This window comes from Falco peregrinus, chromosome 8 (genome assembly GCF_023634155.1).
Source record: "Falco peregrinus isolate bFalPer1 chromosome 8, bFalPer1.pri, whole genome shotgun sequence".
In the NCBI taxonomy this organism is placed as follows: Eukaryota; Metazoa; Chordata; class Aves; order Falconiformes; family Falconidae; genus Falco; species Falco peregrinus.
The window spans coordinates 48486063-48504704 of record NC_073728.1 but is presented as its reverse complement, the minus strand read 5'-3'; the positions used below and the strand labels follow the sequence as shown (position 1 = coordinate 48504704).

The window sequence follows — 18642 nt, the reverse complement described above, 5'->3', positions numbered from 1 at the left end:
TCTCCCAAGTCTGCTGAAGCTGCTGAAGTTTTTATTAGTATAAAGCAACGAGGATGCAATTATTATTGCTAACTCAACAGTTAGGTATCTGCAAGTGTCATTGTAGTAGTAATTTAGTTTCAATCTGCAGTGATGTTCTTGACAAGGTAAGAGCTTAAAAAAAAATCCTTCAAGCTTTGCAAAATGTATTGTAAAATTATCTTCTTCAACCTACTTCCACCGTCTGCCAGTTACATCTTACTAACTGTAGTTATAATAAAAAGAGAAGCCAACTGCTGCATTAGGCAGTTATAGAGACAGTTCCGTGTTGAAAGACCCACTGTACGTTGTGGTCATAGGGCTGCAAAGAATCTGAGGCTGTTTGAGCCCAGCCCATTCCACTTACAGTTCTAGGTCGTTTTGCATGCAAACAACCAAGTGTTTGAGAGAAGAGCATCTCAGAAACCATTCCTCCAATGTTTTGGAGCACAGAAGCATATTTTTTTTTTTTTTCTTTTGTTTCTAAGAGAAATTCAGTATCTCTAAGCATCAAAATTTTGATGTCACTTGTTAGACTATTAGTTAAGAGATGTGTTTCTCTAAGTTATGAGTAACTGATCTATGCCCTATCCTAAAAAATGAAAGGTCTGCATAATTCTTTAAGCCTCCATTCTAAATATATCTGCTATGAAAAAATGCGTTGGCAAACCAGAAAACCCCTCACCCTATATTATCCCTTTTAATTGCAGAAACAGCATTTCAGGTTTCTGACTCCTGCAGTATTACCTTTGTTGTCAGGTTGTCAGCTTAGCAAGTTGAGTGGTGATCTTATAAGGTTATTTTTTCTCTAAAAGTCTTTTCTGAATCCTCTGCCCTTAACATGCTGTGTCATAGTTGCTTTATGGTATAAGTCTGTCAATGAGGGAATGGAACGTTTTGTATTGTGCAGGTGAAGCCCACCTTTTATCAGCTATTTTAAAAAACGTGCTGCCAGCTGCAGCTGAAGGGTAACCAACAGTAACAGTTGGTTTTTTTTCCTGTGCTCATTTTACGTGCTCTTTCAGTTTGTTTGGCATGCACAGAATATACATGTGCAGTCACAGTAAATGGGATTAAATAGATTTTACACACTTGGTTGTAAATTGGAGACTATGTGCAAATAATTCAGTTTTAGAAGTAAATTGGAATTTTATTGTTGAGAAGATACTGGGGGAAAAAAAATATCCCAGTGCTGAAAAACCTGAAAAAACTATCTGTCCCAAGTCTATCTTTGAGGTCATTGTCCTTTTAACTTGGCCTTTCTCACTATTGTTTGGGGTTTGGGATTATTGTTATTCTGCTTTGGTTGCATGGCTGAAATACCTGTGCTGCATTACAAATGGTGAGAGAAAAAGTGGTAGGGAAGACATAATATCTGTTACTGAAATTATCATCAGAAAACTTATGCTTTAAGTCATAAAATGCTTTCTTTGGGGTGAAATAGAAGTATTAAACAGAGTTGGATACTGTTGCTGTGCAGGTAGTGTTTCATGATGGAATTTGTGCACAGTGGACACAGCTTCTGCTGTAATTTAGTAAGGCTGAACTCTCCATTTTATGTTTTTGGTAGAAATTTATTGTGACTTAACTGGGGCATAGATGGAACAAAATCTGAATTAGAATTTTAATTCCCACTACTGCAATACTGCACCCTTTTCATTCAGAAAGGGTTTCTTGTTAAGAAGTCCCGTAATAGCTCTTCATTTTCTTGAGGTTCCAAATTGAACTTTACACTAGGAAGCTGGTTATTTGTGTTGGGTCCAAAAGCTATAATTCCCCATGGCAGCGACAGCTTACTCTTCTTACATTCAAGGAGGTTGGGTACGTAACAGCCACATACTGCATTGGATTAATACTACACCTAGAACACAACCAAAGAGCTTCATGCACTATCCAGTATCATGAGTGATCTTGGTTGATGGACAGATATATATGCTTGTGTTACATATTAATTACAAAACAGCTTATCCTACCTTTTTTATGTCGTGTGTGTGTGTGTTAAACTTTGTGTAAGATTATCTGTACTTACTGTGCAAGACTTGACAATAGACCATACAATCATACTTGCTAATGTGTGAGTCATGATAAATATGCTTCCTGATATTCACTTCACTTTCCTCTATGCATTTTTGAAGGAACTATTAATTTTTAGACATCCTGTGCTAGATAGTTCTTAAATGAAATACAAACTAGGACTTTGGGTTTTTTTATGCATGTGTTCTGTCATGCTAAGTGTAACATTTCTTTCTTTTAGATTGGTACAAGGGCTATCTAGTAAGACTTAAAGGATCAGAGGTAAGGTCATGTTCTTCATTCCTGTGAGTCTATTTTTAAGGAATCAACCCATGAAGCTGGGTTTTTTTCATATCCCTTACCCGTTAGTTCTATTCTGACATCTGAAGTCAGCAATCTCCATTCTCTTTCCTTTCAAGATGAATAAAATGATCAGCATTTGTCCTGGACAATGTTGGTGATGACTGGGAGAAGCAGATCAATGAAAAAAAAAAGTCTTCAGGTGATGAAGACATCATTTGAAATAACTTCTTGAGTTAATTTGCTGCTAGATGTGTCTGTTTCTGCACTTTTTTCTAAGCAGTCTTTAGGCTACATTCAATATAAACAGCTCCATGAGACTTAATTTCTTAACTATCTCTCTAATGTACAAAAAGATCATGTTAATAAAAAATAGGTCAATATTCTTATACCTAAAGATGGAAAGCTACAAATGAATACTTTTCATCCTGGGTATGACAACTTCTGAGTTAAGTAGCAAGAAAATTACTTTTTATATTAAAATGCACTTTTCTAGAAGAAAGGTGTTTTTTGAAACCTGCTCTGAGTATCAGATTTTTTTAGGGAGCAGCAATGCAAAGGCATTTGAAATTACAAACTAATGCCTGTATTACAGTGAAAATGTTTTGTGAAAGTTGCTTCTCTGTAGCCTGGAAAAAGGATGTGCAAAACCTTTATAGCCACTTAAAAAGGGATATCTGGGGAGCAGAGGGACAGTTTTTGGCAGAGAATATGCCGTCAGAAAAAAATCAGAACAGTCTTAAGTTGTCTATTTTTACTTTATTAGAATTTTGTATTCAGTGGCTTGTAGGTATTCACAATAACTTGCATTAACTTAGATTAATTAATTTGTGTGCATTCTCAAACTGTATGTGATAGCAAAATATTTTGGTTTCATTGTGTAAGTATTAGATGCTTGATTTACTGTTTCATTTTGTTGCTCAATGAGTGGACATCCCAAAAGACAGATAAATGAGTAATTGTTTGTGATAATTATGCATAATTGTTTTCTCCAGACTTCTACCTGGTGTCTCTGTGAGCTCCAATACGACTGCATGGTACACCTTATTTGCTTGCTTCCATTTGTAGCTCATCACATATGAGATGGAAGCCAGGCTAGTGATAAGTTGGTTCACCATAAGTTCTTGATACAGCATAATATTTCAGTGGAAGCTACTCAAAACAGTTGATCAGCTGGTTGGCCTGCAATACTTGAGGGTGGATATAAGAGAATGGCTAACCGTCCTTCCAGCCTGTCCAATACTCCCAACTGTGTTTTAAATACTACCTTGACATTTCTTTAAACTCAAAATGTTATTGCTGGTTATTCTAATGAAAATTTTATTTTAATTGATTAAAATTTAGTCCAAAACTAAAAAAGGAAAATAGTTACCAGAAGTAACCACTTTCTTTTAACTAATTCTTAAAATTGTTAAAGGCTTCAAGGTCAACATGTATGAAGTGTTTTAAGAAGTATTAGTAATTTCACATACTGAGATTTCACTACATTTCCTATTAATGGGACCTTCTTCTTATACTTGGCTTCTTCACAGACTCTTTTGAACTTAAATCTTAATGAAAAACTGTGAGAGTGATAAGACATGACTGTATTTTGATTAAGGTCCAGTGCTAAAAGAAGAAACTATATAAAGCTATAAAAGCTGAAATCTAATTCAGAGAAAGGCTTTGTAAAGTACCGCATATGGTTGTCGGTTATTAAATAGGGAAGAATCCAAGAAGAACCTAGTTTAATTACCAAGACTAGATTTGCAAGTTAATGTGGGTATTGTCATGGATAGGTTGTGGTCAAACATTCCTTTAGCATGACTTAAAACATTTCAGTTCCTGTAGAGCAAGGACATATCACGTTAGAACATTTTGTCAGGTGACTATTTTTTTCTACACAGGTCAATTAAAATAAATGTTGAGAATGTCATGAAATCCGCTGCCTCCTTTGCTACATCTTCCGGGGCATCTTCCTGCATGGCCCTAGGTAGTTCAGAATAAGACCATAATCTCAATTGCAGTGGTGCCCCATATACCTAGGGAGGACTGAGAGTTTATGGCTTTACTAAGCATCTCCCTTCCTTGTGTGTTGCAAATGAAAGGCCGTTCTTTTTTTCTCAAACCAATTTTAATCTTATGCACAGTGTTCTTGACTATCATACCTCAAAGTAAACTTTCAGTTTACTATCCTGCATGTCAGTGGCCATTTTTCTAATTCATCCTGAGTGATTTTCCCTATCAGTATTTCTTTTAGTAGAGGCAATGATCCTATATCAGTGTCCCTGATAATACCTCGTTTGGTAATCAAGCTGATCTCTAAATTAGACTACATTGGTTTTCCTAGAATATGAAAGGTATGGGCTGATGCACAGAGAAAATGTTTCTTTACTGTATTCAAACTGTATGTGCTGTTTTCTGGGGGAGTAGATGAGGGGAGGGGAGTAGAAGATGGTGTTTCTTATGAATAAATGTAATTCTATGCGTTCTATGTTTGCAGGAAAGGATACAACAATACTTCTAATATTTGTCAAACAGAAATGCATCTATCTAGACAGAAAACTAGATAGCAGTTAATTTGGAGATTACAGTTTATGTTCATATTCATGGTTGTTACCTACAAGTTTTTGGAGAGTAAGTGTGGAATTCTTTTTTCCTCCTTCAACAGGGAATATTTCCTAAATCTTTCATCCACATCAAGGAAGTTACTGTTGAAAAGAAAAGGTATTGAATTTAACTGTTTTGTTACATTAAGGATCTTGTCTGCTAAAAAAATAAGTTTTAAGGCATTTATATGCCTTAAACCAGGGGTCCTCAAACTACGGCCCGCAGGCCAGATACGGCCCCCCAGGGTCCTCAATCCGCCCCCCCGGTATTTACAGAACGCACACACACACATAAACACACACACCAAGGGGGTTGGGGGGGGAAACCAAGCAGTTGTAGATGAATTCCTGCCACTTCATCTGCGCACCGGCCCCCTGGTTAAAAAGTTTGAGGGCCCCCTGCCTTAAACACAGTAACTATAATTTAAACCCATGAAAAGCAGTTAGCTTTTCTCATTTCACTGTGTTAAATTTTCTGCTTCTTTCCTAGACATATGGAAAATACAATACCCGCTGAAATTCCTTTAGTTCAAGAAGTTACCACTACTCTTTGGGAATGGGGAAGCATCTGGAAACAGCTCTATGTGGTATGACATTTTTGCATGCCATGTATGGCCTGTTAATTAGTCCTACTTATGCATATTGAGTTCTTGTTTAAATGAGTCTCTATTCTTAGATGCAGGGCAGGATATGGGGGGGATTTAAGAAATTACTTTTTCATTACTGCTTAGATGGCTACTATTTCCTTCAATGGCTTTAAATTAAAAGGCTGAATTACTGCTGAGTGGTGTAATATCATGTCTTTAGTTTCAACCTTGAGTATCTTGTACACGATAATTTTTTCATAATTGTTCTTTGCAGAGCTGACAAGTTTCAAGATAGGAGTATCAAACATAACTAAGATGCATTTGAAAAAGATTTACCATGTTCTTGGGATGCTAGAACAAAAGTTGTTCAGGGGTTACTGGGACTGTGTAGCTATTAACAATTGGCAATTTCAGGAAGTCAGACTTTTTAGTTTCAATATCTTCATTTTACATTTCTTCAAGAAAAACATTTTCTTTTCTTCAACTTGGAGAAAACCATTTTTTTCCTGTGAGCACTTTTACCAGTACATAGAAGTGCAATGAATTTGGAGGTATTAGTCAAAATGGCCGTTGTATCAGCATCTGTGTTCCTTGTAAGCAAGCAACCTATAGTTATGGTGGCCTTTCGCAAATGCTTGTAGTGCCCACAGCGTAGTACAGAACTGTAGCTGTGATTAATGATTTTTTAAAATATATCTTGTTATTTTAATTGGACCAGAAATATTTTTTTAGACCTCAACTATCCTTTATACATAACAATACCTGTCCTTGGACTACAAGACTCTGAGAGACAAAATTTGAAATAAAAGGATAGAAAGCTAATTTTTACATTTGCATAATAGTAGATATTTTGCATGTTGTAATCCTACATTAATCCCCACTGATTCTAGTAACATGTTTAACCCTAAGTCTGATGGCCAAAGTCATAAAGTGTTGACTAGAAAAAACACCAAATGATGGTGAATTCTCTAGTACTTGAGTAGCCTTTCCTAATGGATAACCTGTTTCAACAGGTTGCACTCTGACTGCTCCAGGATCCCAGCCATTGCATTTTGCTTTTCACTTGGAGCAAAAAAATTCGTAAATACGGTGTAGTTTTCCCTGAACAATATCTTTTATGAAACACATCACTTGTTAGCCTTTCTCATATTAAAGTCAACAATTAAAACTTTTTCTGTTTCAGTGAATGACACTGAACTACTTTAGTGACTTCTATGTATTATTTACCTATCTCTTAAATGTGTTAATACCATAATCAATTTTTTTTCCAGAATGCTTTTAACAGTATCTCATACAGAAGTAAATTGCTTCTGTAATGTTTTCTCTTGATAAGACTTAATTAAAGAACTTTAAACCAGCACAATTTAATAAAACAAATATTGTCATTCCCTATCCCCATACTCACTGCTGAAATTTCTTGTAATTTCTTTACGGTTGCATGGGAGAGCCTGTCCTTACAATTTGTGGCATGAGTGGAGGAAGAAAGTCAGACTCAAGAATTTGCTTAATTCTTGCTCCTGCAATCATTTAACATTAAATCTTTTTTTTTTTTTTTTCTTTTATATTTTAGGCAAATAAGAGTGAGCAGTTCCAGCAGGTGCAGTCCTATGATGTATGACTTAATGAGTGGCGGGTCACAGCTTCTGTCTGGGACTTTGCCAAAAGATGAGCTCAAAGAACTCAAACAGAAAGTCACTTCCAAAATTGACTATGGTAACAAGTAAGTGGCCTACGTTGCTTAAGGGAAACACGATTTCTTGTAAAGCACCCAGCTAGAACAGAGATGATGATAAAAGTTTCCTTTTTTGCAGTTTTGTAACTCTTTAATGTGAGATGTAGACATATTAAATCTTCCTTTTCAAACTTCTCCCTGCTATTCCTGTGATAACAGTAGATACCATGTTGAAGTTTCTCATAGCAAATTGCTTTTTCAAAATATAGATATACTTGTTACTTATAGGTATATGAGCTTGTCATTGTAAAGATTTCAGTCAGATAGTTGGCTTTTATCTACATATAGCATCAGCATGCTCGGGACCCAAAACTTGTCCATCCTTCACTAACATAGCCTACCTCTACTAGTATTATGCTACTATTTCACAAGTGGTGCTGAGAGACCTTAGTGTGGAGGACGAATTGCAAATGTCTGAAGCGTACAGAGCCTTTTCTAAAGGCGTCACACCACCCCTCTACCTTTGTGTTGTGTCCTGTGTCCCGCCTCCCCAACCCTGCTGTTTTACTAGGGAATTTTCTGGCAGAACTCTGGTTCTGGTAATAGAAGTGAAACAAGCAAGGGTAGAATCCTTGTCTGTCTGCTTCTTGCTAATGAAAAGTCACTGCAACACAACATGTTTGGCAAAAATGAGGTTATGTGGGATTGAGTGGTGTTCCACCATCTGATAAAGGGGAAGAGAGAGTTTGGTAAACAAGCCTTCATAGTATTGGTTTTATAGGCATTGGAATCTACTTATAAACTGTATTTAGCTATTGCAAGTGACTGTGGTTACTGTGGCCTGAACACCTATATACGGCTGAAAGGCTTCAGTTACCTGTGGCTAGACACAAACAATGACTGTGAGTGTTAAGAAACTCAACATGTTCATTGTGATTTGGATGCACAGATAAACTGTATTCTTACAGAACACACCATGCTATATGGAGCTGCATGGTCACTGCAAGACAGATACTATTTTGAAATATTCCAGTCAAAGAAGCCTAGCTCTGATTAAGACAACACTAATATTTCTTTGCACTCAGGCTTTTCTTTTCACGTTCTTCTCTTCTTTCCAAATCATGAGACAGCAAGCTTCTTCCTTTAGAGGAGTAGGGGTGGAGGGGATGTTTAAAAGGACAGCAGAGCATAGTAGTCGAAGAACGGGACAGGGAGGGTAAGAGCAGCATAAAAGCAGAAGGTGACAGAAAAAACCGTAGGCATCTTGGTTACAAAGGTCATATGTTAAAAGCAAAAGAGATGAAGACTTCTTGAAGTCATTGAACATGGTGAATCTATTTTATGTGATAAGCATTGAAATGTTTTGGTGACATTACTATAAATTCCTAAAACAGGTAAATACTGTACAACAGCTCGAAAAGAACATGGTGGGGTTTAGTTAAATTTTTCTTCAATTAAATATTGTTGCCTGTATTTAAAACTTACTTTATTGCTTTAAAACTTGAAGCATCTCCTTGTACGTTATATTTCTAAGCTTTATTTTACAGAAGGAATTAACCCTGCCATCATGCCCTTTGTATTTTCACAGAATACTTGAGCTAGATCTCATAGTTAGAGACGAAGATGGAAATATCTTAGATCCAGATAAAACCAGTGTCATCAGCCTATTTCATGCACACGAAGAAGCGACTAATAAAATCACTGAGCGAATTAAGGAGGAAATGGTAGGAATGACTGGCCAAACTTAATGCTTCCTTTGCTAAAATGAAAATGAAAAAACAATACAAGGGTTGAAGATGTAACCTTCTACTGGAGAAGTTGGTGGAAATTTTTGCTTCTGACTTAATTAAAAGTAAAGTCACTTTCATATGTTATAAATATGGCTAAGCCTCAAGTTGAGTGAATTGCATTTGTGCACTGGATTCAGGCTGCGGGCTAGGCTGAAAGCCTGTGTCCTAAAGCCAATTCTAAATCCATTCTTGGATTCCTAAATAGAAATACATCTCTTCGTTCCATTTGTGGGCTACTCAGTAGGCTGATTCATGTAGCGAATAGTTACATACTTTGAGTTCAGGCTGCAAGCTATGACTAACCAAGGCTCTTTTTTTAGAGGATCTTGTGACAACACTGCTTGCCGTATGTTGCTGCTTGTTAGTTAGTCTGATGGAGTTGAAGAATTTAAGCTCACTAAAGAGAAGCTCCATGAACTCTGCATAATTTTGTGAACACGAGTATTAGTATGCCTAAGCAAAGCTGATGAGTGCATAAATTTCATCTTTTACAATGCAGAGCAGGTGACTACACTTTCTTGACCTTTTTGGGTTTGTAAGTTACTTGGGTTTTTCACCCATGAGAAGTAAACTGTAATAAAGCAAGTAAATCACTTGACAAAAGTTGGGCTGTTGTGACACTTCAATGATGTGAGTGAGGGCCAGAAACTTATCTGCTAGTCATGTTTGTGGTATTAAATAATGCCTTTCAGAGGAGTATACAGGGCAATGCTATTTCCTGGAAACAAGTATCTTTATCCAGATTTTCTGTGATTTTTCAAGATTAACTGTTGCACATGATAAAAATTGAAACTGCTTGTAGTATTCCACCATTTTAGCTCAAGGATCTGGCTAATGATTTTTCTTCTTCTGAGTAGTCAAAGGATCAACCAGATTATGCATCGTACTCCCGAATGTCTTCATCCCCCACCCACAGTCTATACGTCTTTGTGCGGAATTTTGTTTGCCGAATTGGAGAGGATGCAGAACTCTTTATGTCACTATATGATCCACAGAAATCAACAATTATAAGGTAAACTTTTTTTTTAAGCTGCAAATAGCAGCAAAAGGAGCTAGCCAAAGTGAAGTAAAATAGTTGCTAACATGCTAGTAATGCACATAATATATTAAGTAAAAGGAAGAAAAACCAAAAGGAAAGGGAAGTGTGTACAGATCTAGCTGTTTGGTGGCTACTAAAGAATTCTAGGGTAAAGGATCCCAAATATGTTTATAGGTAATTCCTGGACTGAACATTTCAGGATTTTAAAGAAGCCTGAGACCACTTCAAGTTAGGAGATTATCCTTGATAGGGTATGTTGTCTGGAGTAAAGTGCTGAAGCAGGGGAAGGGGACAAATTAGGAGTAATTTATAAATGCAAAGGTAGATTAAGATTCTGTTGAGTATTCCTATCAAACAGACTATGATGATGGTAATATTTCCTCCAAAAAAGGTGCCATTATGTCTTAGGGTGCAAGTTATTTTTCAATAACTTAACAATGGTATTTTTGTATAACATTGTTCTTGTCTTTTTAGTGTGGTATTTAAACTATCACTACAGACCATTGTCTGTTATGCAACCTTTGTTATGTACTGTGGTTTTTAATGTATTGTGAAAGGGAAGAACTTTTTAAATCACATGACAATAAGGTATTTGTCTTCAAAACAGTGAGAACTACTTGGTGAGATGGGGGGAGTAAAGGATTTCCAAAGGGAAATTGACATGCTCAACAATCTTAAAGTAGTATTCACAGTAAGTGTTTTCCAGTTAAACTTACTTCATATTTACAAATCGGATTGTCTCTTCTCTGTGGTCAGAATCAGGACTCCTGAAGACTGAGCAAGACAAAGGAGGAAAGCAGAAGTAATCTTAGAAAAAGAGTAAGATGACCAGTCCAACTAAAATCGAGTGCCTTAAGGCAGTGACAATGCTTCAGTGTCCTTTTTTCAAATCAATTTGCTGCCCCATAAATATACTGATGACTTGATTTATTATTTTTTTTTAAATCTCCTGTACCTCTTGATTGCTACTGCTTTCTTAGTTTTATCTTACAAACTTTAAACTGCCAGGTTTGTAATCCTTTATGTTGTCTCAGTTTCTTTTGTTTTGCTGTGGTTTTTGGCATTTTCTCCCCCCTGCCCGCCCCCCCCCCTCCCCCCCCCCCCCCCCCCCCCCTTAATACCACCTTGATTACCAAGGCTCAACTAGTTACTGGAGGTCTTGTTTAAATTTCACAACTTGGTTCTTACCCAAGTAATATTTCTATTCTTTTTTGTTTGTATCTTAGGATCTTGGAAATAAAGACCTTAGCAGAGACAAAATTTACTTAGTTTGTCAAATAGTCAGAGTTGGAAGGATGGATCTCAAAGACAGTAACTCAAAGAAATACACGCAAGGACTAAGGCGGCCTTTTGGAGTGGCAGGTAACTGATGTCTCCTGTGCTATATCTGAAGCAGGATCCAAGTGATACTGGCCAACCCTGGAACAAAGAATCTCTACCAAGACATGTCAGAATACCAAACAGCTATATCAACTATTTTCCATATTTGATTTTTTTTTTTAAAGTCCATAAAGACTGCACCTACCTTAACATTTTAGTTTAGATCAGAAATGTGGTTTAGAATTTAATTTCCAAATAATTCCTACTTACTGCTACACAGTGCAAACCAAAGCACAATACTAGAGTATATTAATAGAATTCCTTGCAGATGGAATAAAACCATGTCCTGAGAGCACCACCAATGCACTCAAACTTGTATTCACAGGATTACACTAAAACTAGTCTGAAGTAATTCTCTCTTTACATGTCGTGTTTGTAGTGTGGACTTTGCACTGATGTTCTGCCCCACAAATCTAGCCCTGTTGGGCTACACTGCTTGCTAGTGAAAAATTTATAGTTATCTTGAGGCACAAGAACATTAGTGTCCATCATTCATAGGTAAGAGGAGTTATTTTGCAATGCTATTATATGTTTTGATGATTTTTCTTTTACTCTTCTAGTTATGGATATTACAGATATCATAAAAGGAAAAGCTGAAAGTGATGAAGAAAAGCAGCACTTCATTCCCTTTCACCCGTAAGATAGTCATATATATGGGTTTTTTATATGCACAAAAATATTTCTATGTGCCTTTGGCTGTAACAATCTGTTGTATGTTTTAAGAAAAAACCAGTTTTTCCTTTCAATAATTTTATGTTTTAATAGTAATAAGTATTTAAGTATCACTTTAAAAGCATTTAAGACTTGCCAGGGATTACATAGCATGTTAATGTACGTTTCTATGAATGTGCTCCTTCAGATAGCTGGTACCAAATCCTAATTAGTAAAACCCAAGTTAAATGGTTATACACTCTCAGAAATAAGCTTTAGAAGTATGGATAACTAGTAACTTGTGTACTTGATTCTGTTTTGAATTTGAGAAAAATCTGATAAAAAATTTGGTTTCACTTAAAAATTAGTTGATTTGTCACACATAAACTATTTTCAAAAGAAATGCCAGTTCAGCTGCCTAAAAATGTGACACTTTCAGATCAAATGCAGAAATACCAATATTCACTGGAAACATATTTATGCATTCTACATAGTGCTGCTGCTATATACTATGAAGAATAAACATAATTCCGAAAGACCCAAGTATGACACACTGGTTTATTATTTCATTCATTTACAATTGGATCCAACATACTTGTGTGAGAATTTGTTTCTAGTTTCAAAAGTATTCAAAGAAAAAATAAATTCATTCATTTGTCAGGCTGTTTATCAGGGAAAGCAGAGTGGACTGGCATGTTGTTGAGTGCATTCACATTGTGCCTTCCTACAAAAAAAACTTTCATATTGTCACTGTCACAAAATGAGGTTCCTAAAGATGTTGATTGAACGTTTTTCACTTCAGTGTACACATAAGCTTAACGTGAGTGATCTGTAACTCTGGGTGAAAGACAATGAAATTACATAACATATAATAAGGTCAAGTAGTGCAAAAAGGACTCTGAGGCTGTTGGTCATCTGTGTTCTGAGTGGTGTTTGATTATTTAGCACTTAATTCCTAGTAGACATTGTTTCTCCTGCAGGGTAGTGGCAGAGAATGACTTTTTGCACAGTCTCCTAAGCAAAGTCACTGCATCAAAAGGAGACAGTGGTGGACAAGGTAAAAATATATTTATTTATTTATTTAAAGTAATTGGGGGGGGGGGGGGTTTGCAACATAATTTTATATTGTTTACGTTTTAGAGAAAGGCTTTCATGTTAGAGACAGAGCACCACCATGGAGGTGGATCAACTTTGTAACTGGAAGTGGAAAATCATGAGTCTGTTGCAGATTCTTAGAGGCTATTTAAATTAGCAGCTACAGTTTTAGATTATAGAGCTTTTACCTAAAGGAAGTGGTGGAAGTGAATTCTTATTACTAGTGGTGGCTAGAAGATGCAATCATCTGAAGACAATTTTTTATTTTAATTTTTTTTTTACCAGCAATATAATCTATTTTTTTTCTTTTAAAAGGTCTCTGGGTAACTGTGAAAATGCTTGTTGGAGATGTCATTCAAACTAGAAAGGACTACCCACATCTTGTAGACAGAACCACAGTTGTTGCTAGAAAGCTAGGATTTCCTGAAATAATCATGCCAGGTAGGAGGTACTTTGTTCTGTAATAGGAATGGATCTGTTTTCATTCTCTAGGTTAATGAGCATGAGCAGCAGCCTTACTTACTTCTGTAATGGGTAACTCAGAGGCTCTTTAGAATTCACTCTTCATGGTAAGTTTTGTTCCAGTATTAGAGGCTTACATAAAATAGTGAAATCCTTGGAAAGTATTTTCTAGTACCTAAACAGAAAAAATAAAAGCAACAGAGTGAGGGATAATCCCAGCTCTTTATACATAGCTTTCTTGTCTTGTAAGTAGATTATGGTGGATGCCTACTTGAATTTTAAATTAACCTTATTTTTATTGTAACTCATCACTGTCCTTTAATAATAAAACATCTGCGTTAACAATTGCTTGACGTTTTTATTGATGATATTTACCAATTAAAGTTACTCACTGTCTGGAGTGCTCCTTCTTTAAAAAAAAAACAAAAAACAAACAAACAAACAAAAAAAACCAAAAACCATTCCTCCCCTTCCGCATTTAAAATCTTGATACTTTTAAAAGTAATTTTGTTTGCTGGACAAAACTAAAATATGAAGCTGCCTCTAGAGAGCTGTGTATTTAGGGAAAATTCAGTAATGGCCTCATTGTCACCTCACCAGCAGGTGTCAGTGCAGGACGAGAATTGTTTCCAGTCACTTTGAGGACATTTGGTTCGTGTCACATCACATTGCAGTATCTCAGCTAAGAATAACAGAGCTGAAAATTTAAATTAAGATGGAAAACCCCCACATTTTTATCTGTTTCACTGCAGAAAATGAGATACTCTTGTGAAGTTCAGTTGACCCTATGCTCTCACAACATTTTCATTAATTTTTAACCTTTCAATTTCTCTTTCAGGAGATATAAGAAATGACATTTATATTACATTACTGTATGGAGATTTTGATAAATACAATAAAACTACTCAGAGAAATGTGGAAGTGATAATGTGTGTCTGTGATGAAGAAGGAAAAGTGATGCCAGTAAGTTTTCTTTTTCCTGCATGATGGACATAGAAATACTAGTTGCATTTTCGAAGTAAGCTTTAAGCTTCTTACAGATATTTATAAAATATCATTGCACAAAAACTTGCAGTTTCCTCACTTGTGTCATCTTCTGACATCTTGTGGGTGATAATTTTTATGATGTTTGAAGTGACGTATCTATAAGTCCTACAAATATCTTGTATAAAACTGTAACGAGAAAAAACATTGAATGACCTATTTTAGCTGTGCCAAGGAACAAATGCTGCTTCTGACAATTACTGCATTTTTACTCTTGGGTTTTTCTTGTGGAAATCCCCAGAAGAATGCAATTTGCACATTAAAATGTGAGAAGTACCATTTCTGTTACATAACAAACCCATGAATTGTGCCAGGAAGACACTGTCACTGTCCCTTGAATGAAGTACATGGCAAAAAAGCAAAAAAATAGTGACAACAAAGGAGTGGGGGGACAGTACATATGCAACATAAATATTTACAGTGTCTTTTTGCTTGTCTGTTTCCATTGTGAGCAATTTTTGTCTTTTCCTTAGGGAAATTTTTTGGGATTTTTGGCCGTTTCTTTTCTAAGCATTACCCTGTTTGTAAAATCAGTACTGTGATCATCAGGGTGAAATCATAAAGATACTTCTTGAGATAAAATAAAGATGGAGTGACTCATTGTAGTTCATGACTTGCTGAAATATGTTTATGATCTACAATTAAATGCTTAACCTAAAATGTAAATTTAAAGCTTGATTGAAGAAAATTCTAAAACCATGTAATACTTAGAGTCCACACAACAAATTGTAACCCTGGCTACAAAACACTACCTAATACCTGTGGCAATACCTAACCACATGATTTGCATGTATAGAAGTTAACTGTGTTGTGAAATCAGCTTCAGCAGCCTCTGTCTATTCACAGATATTACGCTTAAAATACATATACCAGAGTATTCCTTAAGAAATTAACCTCTTGCAATGCATTAAACCTTGCATTCCAATATGATGTATGTTCAGTTCTGCAGACACAGTTTCTCCAAATACTAGGAGAAAGCAGATTTGTCACTTTGTCTATGACCTCAAATATATGTTCCATTCATGCTTGCTTTCTGTGGGTAATAAGCCTATTTAAACAACAATTGTAAGGAGTTAATTGAAATGCTGTTAAGTGCAAGTAGTAACAAAAGTAACTGGATTTTCCCTGTAGCCCCCCAAAAATTAATGAATACCAATAAAGTTTCAAACCCATTGAATTTATATTAAATGTTTCTAGTTATCCATGGGTTGAAACACGTATATGTTCACTAAACAGGAAAGTGGTTGGCTCAGTTTAGGTGTCAAACTAGTTTCATTTGAAGAGCTAGCACTAGATTTACTGTAGCAAGTACAAGGCCTTTTGTTGCAAGTTAGAGTCACAGAATACTTTCAAACAAGTTGCTGCATAAACCTTGAAAAAACTCCATTCAGGCAGGTGAGACATACATTTCCGCAGTTAAATCATCCTGAACAGACCTTACAAATCATCCTCAGGTATCAGCATCATACCCATGGTGTCACAAGGCATTCTGATGGTTGAAGCAGATTTCCAAGATTCACTGGATTTTCAGCAGGAAAATTGCACATTTGCAGTAGCTAGTGTAACCTTATATAGGGTTAGTTTCATCTGTTTCTTCAGTAGATAATTTAGTGTTCGCTTTTCTCATGCACTTAAGTTTCATGTCTGACGCCTGGTGAGGTGTCAGTGATCTTGCCCCTTCGATTATCAACATTAGCACTTATTCTACATGTACAATTTTCCACCACAGTGAGCTTAGGGAAGACAGATCTAGGCCAAGTCTCCTCACAAGCTTGCTAAACAAATGGAATTCCGTGGTTAGAACAAGTTATTTAAGTTGGTTCTTTACTAGTTCTGATAGCCATTAGAGAATGGGACATTCTAGATGCAGACAAAATGCAGGAGGGCATAACGTCAGTGCCTCTACAACATTCAGTTTGGAACATTTAGTCACTACAATGTTTAGTCATCTCTGGTATGCAGCCAAACACTTGTGACATTCTGCTGGAATAGAGTATTTTCAAGTAAATGGAGAAGTAAATAGAATAAGGTAGATTTATTTTTGCTTTGTGTTTCTTCTACTAATTGAGATGGCGCCTTGGTTACCAAAGTTCATCAATTTGAGGAGAGAAATCAAGTCTAAACTGAAAGAGGGTAGATTGAGAATAGATGTAAGGAAGAAATAATTGTGAGGACGGTGAGGTGCTGGCCCAGGCTGCCCAGAGCAGCTGTGGGTGCCCCATCCCGTGGATGCTCAAGGCCAGGCTGGACGGGGCTGGGAGCAACCTGCCCTGGTGGAGGGTGTCCCTGCCTGTGGCAGGGGAGGTGGAACTTAGATGGTCTTTAAGGTCCCTTCCAACCCAAACCATTCTATGATTTTTATAGATGTTCATCACTCAGCTCTTCTTACAACCCACTGTGTAACTCCTGTAAAATACAGTTTGTGGGTAGGTCCAGTATAATTATGGGGGAATTTTATTTTCATTGCTTTCAGAAGCATGGAAAATGCTGTATCTTAATATTATTGCTTCCTCTCTGTTGGTGCTTTAATTATTTATTTTGAATGACGCCATATACAAATTCAAACCTGTTTGTTAGAGACAGGCCTTCATGCTCCATGTTATGTGCTGGCTTTCGACCTGAAGCTTTCGTGTGGTGCCTCCAAGGGCTCCAAGCTGGAGCTGCGCCACCCAGCCCAAGCCGTGGAGCTTGTTAGCTGGGGAAAGGTTCGCCTTAGCGCCAAGGCCTGGGTGCCTTACAGGTGGGAGCTGTGCCTTCTGCACTGCTCCTGGCTGCCATGGCGGGTTTCTGAGGGCAAAGAGAGCGGAGCAGTGTGTGTAGCTGGAAGTGAGGGCGGGGCTGCACTGAGGTAAAACCGCTGAGGTAAAGCTGCTGCCTGCAGCCAGGCCAGCATTCCCGGAGGAGACTCTGCTTCGATGGCTTGCTTCTTTCTTTGGTTTTGATGAAGTCATAAAAATTTACAGAGGTCAATGAACCACTAAGCACTGTTTCTTTCCTTCTTTTTTGTAAGAATGCTGTTTGCTTGGGAGCGGGGGACAAGCCTGTGAGTGAATATAGATCAGTCCTTTACTATCAGGTCAAACAGCCACGTTGGATGGAAACATTAAAGGTATGGCATAGATACTTTTTACTTGCTTTTTTTTCTCTTAGTTTCTTGGTACCTTACACAGAAAAGTTGCACAGCATCAGCTTTTTCAAAAAAATACTTTGGTCCTGAATACAGCTAGAAGGATAGAGCCTTACTCATACATCAGTAATTACAGAGATACGATCACTGAGGCTTATAATTTAGCCTAGAAAATTATATTAAGATTTTGTTTAGCCAAACAAATGAGGTTATCTGAGATAACCTTATGCCCTAACATGGCTCATAAAAAAATTAAGTATTGCATTTATTCTATTCTGGTGAAATGGTGGAGACGAGGAACTTCAACTGCGTCATTTTAAAAGAAGAACTCTCGCCCCCCCCAAAAAAACCTCCATCCAAAAAACCACCCCAAACTAAACCAAAACCCTACCCCCCATACTGTGATTTTAGAGAGAAAAAAAGTCTTGGATTTCTTTAGGACATGCCAATATTTAATCTAGCTCTAATGGTTTTGATTGGAAAAGCTCCCCAGAGTAGTTTATACAAAGCATATCTCATGCTTGTTAGCAAGCAGGGTGGTTTTTATTTAAGATGACTACTGAAGGCGGTGTTGCTGTGTATGACAAGCCTGTGTTGCCGAGACTGAGCAGGACAGGAATGGAATGGAAATTTGAAACAGAAGCTTATTTGTTGTTTTGAAAACATTGACACATTCTGTTTATTCTTTACTGTACTAGTTTCTTTTTTGAATTATTCTGTAATTCAGACTTTTATACAGAATCATTAACAATAGATCAATTTGAAAAGTGTAGTTTATGTGAAGGAGTGTTATGCGGTAAGGTTTGTAAAGGGAAGTTGTGAATGAACACAAAAGAGTACAGATCTTTGAAGTTTCAGAAATATAAATTTGATCAT

At 36.7% G+C, this 18642-nt stretch overlaps 1 protein-coding gene across 1 annotated transcript in view; it reads left to right on the top strand.

Moving 5' to 3' along the window:
- Positions 1-18642, top strand: part of DOCK2 (dedicator of cytokinesis 2) — a 197898-nt gene that overhangs the window by 11171 nt on the left and 168085 nt on the right. Inside the window, 15 exon segments of the mRNA XM_055811904.1 lie at positions 2273-2313; positions 4982-5037; positions 5410-5506; positions 7077-7112; positions 7114-7226; positions 8767-8902; positions 9826-9980; positions 10615-10642; positions 10645-10698; positions 11234-11369; positions 11948-12023; positions 13019-13095; positions 13449-13574; positions 14434-14558; positions 17650-17748. Coding sequence (XP_055667879.1) covers positions 2273-2313; positions 4982-5037; positions 5410-5506; positions 7077-7112; positions 7114-7226; positions 8767-8902; positions 9826-9980; positions 10615-10642; positions 10645-10698; positions 11234-11369; positions 11948-12023; positions 13019-13095; positions 13449-13574; positions 14434-14558; positions 17650-17748 — 1355 coding nt within the window.